The following is a 10,000-nucleotide window of genomic DNA, read 5'->3' on the forward strand; positions in this document are numbered from 1 at the left end:
GTTTGTTTGTTTGTTTGTTTGTTTGTTTGTTTATATATTTACTTCTTTGTATTTTAACGTATATATTTGTATATTTTTATCTCGACACTGAGAGAGAAGAGCCTTTGGCTCAACAGTCTATACAGTTTAAATAAAGTGTAATAATAATACTATATTAATGTTGTAGCTATTGTTGACATCTTCCCTTCTCTTTCATTGCCATTCGCTATCTTTTCAACATCTCGATACACACGTGGTAGCTTTTCTGGCACGTTTTCGTCGAGACAAAAATAACTTGAGGCAATTTATGCAAGGTCGTCAGATAAAAACACCAAAAATTAGCAGACGATTACTAGCATTTCTTCTAAATATGTTGTGCTAATCCTACGATAATCGTGTATAGAAGGACACGTATTCAACAGGAAAGTAACATTTGACAGTATTTGTGAAATTATCATACCACCAAGGATGTTTAAAGATGAGATCCTATCACTATTTAAGTTTTGTGTTTCTCTTCCAATGATATACATGATGTGAGAGAAAACATGATATACAATCTAAGCATCAAGGGTTATTGAAGATGTTGAATAATGCAGAGACCTTGTATTGTTCTCGAGAGAAATGTCGTTTATCCGTTGTCGGTGAGTACTGATGAATTGTCATTGTTCGTAAAATAATCTTTACACAAGGATAAGTTGTATAGAATTTCCTTGTGAAATGGAAACAACCTATTTTGGTTTAATGTTTCACCTTTTCACTCGGATGTAGCTTACTGTTCCGACATATCTGTCAATGGCTTAGAGACACAATACTTCAAAGAATTAGACAACTATCGTTTAGATCTGACTCTTACTTAAGTGTTAAGTATCAAAATAATGTTCATGTAATGATCATGATATTGACAATTGTGTCTGATTGTGTGTGTGTACATGTATGTGTATATTACGTATGTATGTATGTATGTATGTATGTAAGTATGTATGTATGTATGTATGTATGTATGTATGTATGTATAAATGGATGGATGGATGGATGTGTTTATGTATGTATGTATGTATGTATGTGGTGTGTGTGTGTGTGTGTGTATATATATATATATATATATATATATATATATATATATATATATATATATATATATATATATATATATATATATATATATATATATATATATATATATCTACGTGTGTTTGCATGTATACGTATTTCCGTGTGCTTTGTGTTTTCGTGAGAATTACTCAAAAGGTTTGTGCTGGACAGGAAGGCATTGTTTCAATTTTTGCGGACATACAATGGACATACAACTAACATTGTCTGCACTTCCCTTAACACCTGTAGAGATACAGACTACTGTATTATGTAAATGACCGCATTCTATTTATATTTCTTACAATACATATTCTCCTTTACACCTATTTTAATAAGTATACATAATCCATGCCCCCTTGTTTCCATATTTCAACCAAATATATCATTGACTAAGAACGTGAGAAGTTGTAATTCTGTATAAGTGGCAAAGCTGTGTGTCAATAAACATTGTATGTCCATTGATTACGCGCTGCCTGGTAGACTAGGTAGAGAGATAAAAAATAACATAGTGTGTGTGTCTGTCTGTCTGTCTACGTGCGAATATGCCCTTGGCTACATACACTTTCTTTGCTATACCTAGGTTATACCCAATCATCCTTAAATTCATAATCCGAATCAATACGACAACCTTGGGCACTTTTGTCACCCCTGTATTCCAAAACGACCTTAGTCTTTGAGCAATCCTCTCATCTTATAAGTTTATGGTATAAACGTTCAAGAAGTCTGGTAGCTTGTTGACTGACTCCGATAACACTCGCTTTACTCATTACTACGACAAGCACTATCGGACTCAGTCATTCAGCGGAGTAAACAAGCTAGATGCTAAGGGATAAAAAAAACACCCTGAAACTGAAAGTGTTTGTTGCCATATGTAAAATACACCAAGTCTTTACAAGGTAAACAGTTCCACTGATATCCGCCGACTAGCTGAATTCACTGTCTACTAATCGTAGATGGGATAGTAACTGTGTTTCTTGGCTTCACGTTCGTAAGTAAATAGTCGTAAATCACGTGCTACATAGATTGTACAGTCTCTGTCTCTTCTCTCTGTCTCTGTCTCTGTCTCTGTCTCTCTCTGTCTCTCTCTCTCTCTCTCTCTCTCTCTCTCATTCAATTTATTGAACTTCTGACAAATATGTTTGTACACTACTTTAATATTTCATCCATTCCCCTTTAAAAGCTTCAGTGAATAGAACACTAGATGGCAAATACATAACATTTATGTGAACATATTACATGAAGCAAAAATACCAAACAAAGTCAAGTGCACACAACAAAGTAAATGACAATTTTACACAGCAAAATGGATTAAAAGGTACATTTTTCTTGTATATTGCATTGTTCTACACAACTCGTCATCAAAACCACAAACCATGGTAAACTGTAAACTGTACACAAAGCTGTATATATACAGACATACTTGGGAAAGACAGCTGAAATAGTATTCAAAAGACTGGATAATTTTTGCATTGACTTTTCTGAAGTACATGGTAGACAAGGGTAATTTGTTTATTTGACAAAACTTAATATAATTTGCCATAGCATTACAAAGAAGGTAGTACAAGGCCTGAAAAGTTCATATTAATCCTCATTTACATGGACGACATGCATATGTACCACAAGAACTACAGTAAAAATGCTGTTGCCTTGGCGTTTTACACGTACGTTTTTTAAACAAAGATCCAATGCTAAACTAACAATAACAGAGACAACATAACACAGGAGGATCCTTTGCCCAATCACATTGAACACTGATAAGCATTGCTATTCTTTCTCAGTGCAGTAGAAACAGGCTTCTATTGAAAGCATTACACATGGACTTGATGATTTAAATGGCTGCAATTTTTTATTTTCTAACTGATAATCAACTTGATTACTTCTACTGTCAACTGTGTGTGACACTATGTAACTGTTTCTTTGGCATTAGAAGTTTGTGTGAGCGTGTGTAAAAAATAGCAGGTTGCATAAATGAAACACTACGGCAAGTCATTTGTACTGTATTAAAGGATGGTTCAATGTCTTTATAGTATAGCCCATGCTGAACTTGTTCTGCCTGTGAACGTATATGATTTTCTACTGCATTTTGTACATAGACTTTAGGCGAAATGAGGACTTGGTTACAGATTGTGAAACTTTCACAAAACACACACTCACACACTGAGAAATGGTCATTATCTTTATGAGTATTCTGATGCTAACATTCAAAATAAGACAACAAACTCCTACAACACAGTGAGTAGACTGGAAATGTAAAATGTTGGTCACTCAGTGCAACACTGGAAAACACAGTCCTTAATATAAAGTGTGAAATGTTGGTCACTGAGTGCAACACTGGAGAACACACTCCTTAATATAAAGTGTGAAATGTTGGTCACTGAGTGCAACACTGGAGAACACACTCCTTAATACAAAGTGTGAAATGTTGGTCACCGAGTGCAACACTGGAGAACACACTCCTTGTAAAATGTTGGCCATTAAGTGGAACACACTACTGAATACAAGCAATGCAAAATATTGGTCAAGTTAACCCAAAGTTTGGCAAATGTCTATCAAACTTGTTTTAATACCACAAAACCCCTTTAGGTACAATATCCGGCACTTCACCTACAGAATATCTGGAAAGGAAAAACTAATAATCTTAATACTATTAATTTAGCAAAAACCTTGAATGAAGGATGGTGAGGAAAGGAAGTGACTCAGAAGCTTAGAAATTAGGCATACTATATTTCAATGTAGGTCTCAGTGTCTTTAAAGGTTAGTGAATTCTCATTTTTAGCAGAAGCACTTTATGACAAAGAAGTGGGCTGGGTGTTTTTGATAGGAAAATAAATAAAATAAATATGTACCCCATGTGTAACAATAAAGAATATTGACAAAGATTTGTTGATATCAATTCCAGAGAATTGTGAAATAGGGCAACAAAGAGTGTTTTAAAATGTAACACTAATCATATTAAGGTAGAGATATTAATAAGAATTTTTGTCTGGCACATTATATTTTCATTTGAAAGTTCATATGGTACCTTATGCTTGAAGTAAATTTTGTGAAAATCTTGTCCAAAAAACTCACTTTGTTGCTTTGCTGTGTATTTAGGAGTGGTTAAATCAAATATCCATTTACATGTTACTCAAAACTAAAACACCCTCTTACATTCAAATTTCAATATTCTTGTCTAACTAAGCCATAGCAGCAAAATGATAAATCTATATTTTCAAAACTACTTAAAACTTACATATGGTAACGTGATTGTGAAATGTGCCTCACAAATATACTGTTGAAACTTCTGCCATTATAGTATACCCCGGTATGTACTTTGTTAGAGAAAACTCCAATCCATTCTAAGTTAAAATCAAGTACAAAGAAATAAAATGACATAAAATTTGGGGTCACCTTAATATATAATGTAACAGTTACTGTCAGACTCCATCATTATAATGTGTAGTGTTCTATCAGTAAACAGAGTTATGGGATCTGGGGCTGATGTGGAGTTTATACTTTGATAAGTTATAATGTAACAGTAACTGTCAGACTCCATCATTATAATGTGTAGTGTTCTATCAGTAAACAGAGTTATGGGATCTGTGGCTCATGTGGTCTTTATACTTTGGTAAGTTACCGGCATTAATTACATTGTATGTCTTTGCATGAAACATGTCTCATTCCTGCCTACCACAAACATGCAAATGCAGTGGTGTTTTTTCATAGGTTGTATGAGAACAACAAATTTTGGTGAAACTGTGTCTGTGGTGGGTGAAATTTGGCTTTGAGAACTCACAATCTACAATACTGGTCAAGAAAAACTGGAGATTATTTAGGTTTAACCATTTCCATCACTATGACAGTCAGTAAAGTGTATATTACTGATTACTACATATTACTCCAAACAAAGTAAAACACATTTCATAACTGACAAATACAAAAAAAAAATCATTTTTTTTTCATCCTCGCATTTATAACATTGAATTACATGTATTACATAAACCATGTTATGTGTTTTGTGATCAAAGACAGTACTTTTCATAATACTATAAATACCCAGGGATTTTAGAACTTGACATGCTTTAGGATGACAAACACAAGGCTAATTTTATTTTGACCTACACATCTTTATGCATGGGGGACCAATCAAAGTTATTATCACTGCTTGATGCTTCACACATTTTAAAATAAAGGCCACACAAGACTGAGGCCACCATTGAGAACAAAACAACTCCCAGTAATGTTCCTTGACCCAATGTACAGCAGGCCTATTTTAAGCCAGATATGTTCTATCTTTAGAGGTTGCGTGATGCAGGGCTGATGAAACTTACCCAGGCCATTATGTTGCATTGTGTTCTACCCAATTGTTTCTTGACACAAACATAAATTGATTTACATAACAACACATTATTTTGTAATGCAAATTTCCTACAGTTGTTGCTGTCGGTGATAAGAATGATATATAGTGTATATATATTAAACTTCAAAATAAACAAGCACGCGGAATAACAATGTATGTCCCCATTTTCCTTATATTCTAAACTTTGTAAAACACTGCAATAAATATATTGGGGATTTTTGTGATAAAACATAATTTTTATATGAATAATGTTTAACAGAAAATGTAAACAAAAAGTACTGTTTCTGTTAAATTGACTTTTTATCTTTTCATTTTGCTTTGCCCTACTTGTAGTTATTTGTGTAAAAACAAACACCAGATGAAAATGAGATTTTTTTATAAATTAATGACTGTTTTTATACAGTACCATCTAAATAAAGAATCCACACTTTGTGTTTTTTGTGTGGATCTTAACATATAACCTTGTGATCAGGCTCACTGATCTTGTGTTTGTTAACAGCTTGGGCAAGCTTCTTCGAAAAGAGCTGTACTTCAGCGCTAACATTGAATGGCAATTACTGTACAGTAACGGTATAATTGAAGGTTTTTATATGGAAATATATGTTTGATACCACACGCAAGCTAAATAGTAAATGCTACATGTTCAAACAGAAAAGTGGAATTTATAACCGTGTTGTTCTATGTCACAAAAATATCTATCAACTATGTGGTGCTCACTACATGAGTGAAAACATCCACAATTTTGTGAATATTTCTCCAAATTAGCTTATGCAGATATAGAATTCTTCAACATTTTTCTCCATTCAGATGGAAACTACTTGTGACCTAAGGGTTAAGTCACTTCATCTACTCTACTCATGGTGACAAGGCCCCTTAGATCAAATATATTTTCCTTGGCTGAACAAAGAAAAATAGTGGGGTGGAATATCCAAGTATGAAATGTAAACACATTACTTGTCACCTGCTTGAAAAGAGTTCTTTACTACATTAATTTTGTGTTTTCACATCACCAAGGTATCACATTCACCAGATTATTACTCATTACAATGTACACATCATTCAAAAATTACAAAATTTAGTAAAAAATTCACCATTTTATGCCGTATTACTTTTAAAACTAAACTGCCACTTAAAGGCCAGACAATTAGAATGTTGTGCATTTCTGATATTTCTTGTGTTACAGTACACCAATTATGTAATGTTACATATTAAGACTTTACATTGACAGCAATAAATGCACGGAGAGATCGGAAAACTTCCACCACTGTAGAGATTGGTAAACTTGTACAACTGGAAAGACATTACACAGCTTACACCATTGGAGCAAGATCAGATGATTTCCCCGGTGGGTGTCACTACTCGCTGGACACAAATACTTCTTTTATATCAGCTAGGGCTTTCCTTATATTACCTCCAAAGCGCTTGGCATTCTGAAAGAAGAAGATATCAAATATTGTGAACATCAGTAGTACCATTGTAATCTCTGAATATTCACACAAGACCGATCACATGGCATGTGAATGTTACAGTGACCAATACAAGACAAGTGAATGTCTCTATCATAAAAACCAATCATCAGGAAACTTAACGGCTCAGTGACCAATCGGTGACATGTAATGGCCATGTGACCAATCACAAGGCAAATTAATGCAAAAGTGACCAAACATGAGGCAACTTAATGTCCCAGTGACCAATCACAGGGCAAATTAATGCAAAGTGACCAATCATGAGGCAACTTATTGTCCAAGTGACCAATCACAAGGCATTTTAATGTCCCACTGACCAATCACAAGGCAACTTACATGTAATGTCCATGTGACCAATCACAGGGCAAATTAAAGGAAAGTGACTAATCATGAGGCAACTTAATGTCCAAGTGGCCAATCACACGGCTTCTTAATGTATCATTGAGCAATCACAAGGTAACTTAATAGTCCAGTCATTTTGAGGAAACTTGTTCCATTTGATATTGACAGAATGTGTTGATGTACTACATATGGCATGCTGGTTGTGTATACAGAAAAATGATACATTTATGTTTGAAGACATCTCTAAGGTAGGCATATGTATATAATATATTGAAATATTCATGTGCTATATCAGCTGGATATGTAAATATGTACAATACTGCAAGAAAATAAGCTTTAGGATAAACATGTATAATGTGTATGCAAATCATACATGTCAGTCTCTCGTATAATTGAGGGTCACACACACGTTTGTAATTTTACAACTTCCTCACAAGTTTCTGAATTTCTGTATTATGTGCCTAGTATGTATATACAACTGTCGACATTGAAGTATTGATGAACAGAACCTGTTAAAAACAGGGAAAATAAACAAATGAATTGGATTAGTAATATTTGGCACAGCATGTTGTAATTACAGAGACTTGTATTACACACTATGGTTTGATAAGAAAGCTTTTATGGTCTCTTTACGTGTAGATCAAAATGCCAGGGGAACTTCAAGCGAACGCGAACTATTATGTAAAGAGGCCATACAACTGTTCCTAATTTTATCAAATGATGAAATGTAATACAAGTCTCTGTACTTCCAACATGCTGTGGCAAGTGTTATTATTCCAATTCAGTTTTTCTGTTTCCTTTTTGTAACAGGATCCGTTTGTCAATGCTTTGATGTTGGCAGTTGTATGTAATTTGTCTGTGACATGTTCTGAGGTTGCCATCTTCTTCATCTTGTCAAAGTTACTACTGTTTCGTATTATTTTCTCTACATTCATGTATTGTTTATAGTGAAACCTGTTCTTAACGTACCTTAAACAATGCACTGAGAATATGACAGAACCCCATGACATGTGAGTGTAAGTGTGGTGTACATGTACTCAGGGTGTTTGCATGAGTGCTTGCAGTGTTCTCTGCACCTGTACTTTCACGAGTGTAGCGAATGAAAGTGCAGCAGAAAACAATGCCAGCAAAAGTGCAAATACCCCTGAGTACCCACACTAGAACTCACGTGGCATGGGGTTCTGTTATCACTACATATGTTTATCTGAAATGACAAATTTCCATAAAAATCATACAGCGCAATCGCGCGTCCTCATCTCCATATTATTTGCATGCTGGTATGCAATAATGTTTTTAGTATTGCACTGCAGTGAAATTACCATTAGTATGTGTGCACACCAGTGCAAACAATCTTAGGTACATAATAAACAAGTGTGTGATCTCCAACACATAAATTACTGTGTTGGTAAAGTCTTCTTTTTTTCATCAAAAGTTTTGTCGTATTTTTTGAAGAATTTGAAAATAGTCTGTGTCTGATCAACAGCATTCTTTTCTGTATAAGCTTAGACAACATTGTTTGAATTATGATATTTTTGCTACATGTTATCCCCAATATTTGTCTTCGATCAGCCAAGGAAAATATGAGTGACCTAAGGGGCCTTGTCACTACGAGTCGTTAGATGAGTAGGGGCAAACCCTTAGGTCATGAGTATTTTCTGGCTGAATGAAGTAAAATATTGGAGAATATAATTATACCTCCTCAAGCATAATTTATGAAAAATCAGGAAACATGATGATTTGGAACATTTTGACTCTTATTTCACACACTGCAAAACACGTAGACACGGGTTGTCATGTCATAGAATGACCAGGGTATATAATCCCTATTTTCAGTTCAAAGACAATAACTTGGCTTGAGTATGGTATAACATGAGATGCCACACTTTGCTCAAACTACATTGTATGTTTCCTTCTAGGTCAAGGGTCAGTTTCTGCTTGTCTTATTTTTACCTTAAAATTATCAAATATTTTCCCCATAATTGTGACGTTATTTTCTATTTTACACTTTGATCATTTGTACTAACTACAATGTATTTGGAACTTCTGTGAAAGTCAAGTTTAAAGTTTCAAAACTTTTGATTCTTTCAATAGACAGTAGGACTTTCCAAAATTTCATAGCCAGTCACACTGTGGTTGCAAATGGTAAAGGTGAATTCAACGCAACCACAGAAGTTGCAATAACGAGTAATTTGTGTGTATTTTATGTCATATTGGACACTGGGGAAGATTTTTATATATATATATATGCATCACTGGGGATGCGTCATGGTAGCTATGCGTCATCGAGGACGCATGGTAAAAAAGGTAACTGCGACCTCTGAACCAGTAAGATGGTATCTTGATAATTTTGCTTACCTTTATCTAAATCCGACAAAAAATATATCCACACCTGTGTGTACTTGAAACCTGTGTTAATACAACCTTCTGTGCGCACACGAAAAATCAACATGTTTCTCCCGTGGCGAGTGAGTCCACTGTGAGACCCTCTCGCGATAGTCGCATCAAACACCCTTGAAACTCGTGCAACATGAGAATTTCTTTACTTTTAAGTAATAATAATAACACTAATAATAACGCGAATTTATAATGCACCTTTACTCCTCAGAGCTAAATGCCATGTGATGATCATTCACATGTACAGATAAATGCCATGTGATGATCATTCACATGTACAGATAAATGCCATGTGATGATCATTCACATGCACAGATAAATGCCATGTGATGATCATTCACATGTACAGATAAATGCCATGTGATGATCATTCACATGTACAGATAAA

General features: G+C 34.5%; 1 protein-coding gene across 1 annotated transcript in view; it reads right to left on the reverse strand.

The window, feature by feature from the left end:
• Positions 1 to 2,217: 2,217 nt before the first annotated feature.
• Positions 2,218 to 10,000, reverse strand: part of LOC144452602 (carnitine O-palmitoyltransferase 1, liver isoform-like) — a 42,539-nt gene continuing 34,756 nt past the window's right edge. Inside the window, exon 18 of the mRNA XM_078143722.1 lies at positions 2,218 to 6,840. Within this exon, the coding sequence (XP_077999848.1) occupies positions 6,766 to 6,840 (75 nt within the window). The 3' untranslated portion in view covers positions 2,218 to 6,765. The remainder of the gene's footprint in view (positions 6,841 to 10,000) is intronic.

This window comes from Glandiceps talaboti, chromosome 23 (assembly GCF_964340395.1).
Source record: "Glandiceps talaboti chromosome 23, keGlaTala1.1, whole genome shotgun sequence".
In the NCBI taxonomy this organism is placed as follows: Eukaryota; Metazoa; Hemichordata; class Enteropneusta; family Spengelidae; genus Glandiceps; species Glandiceps talaboti.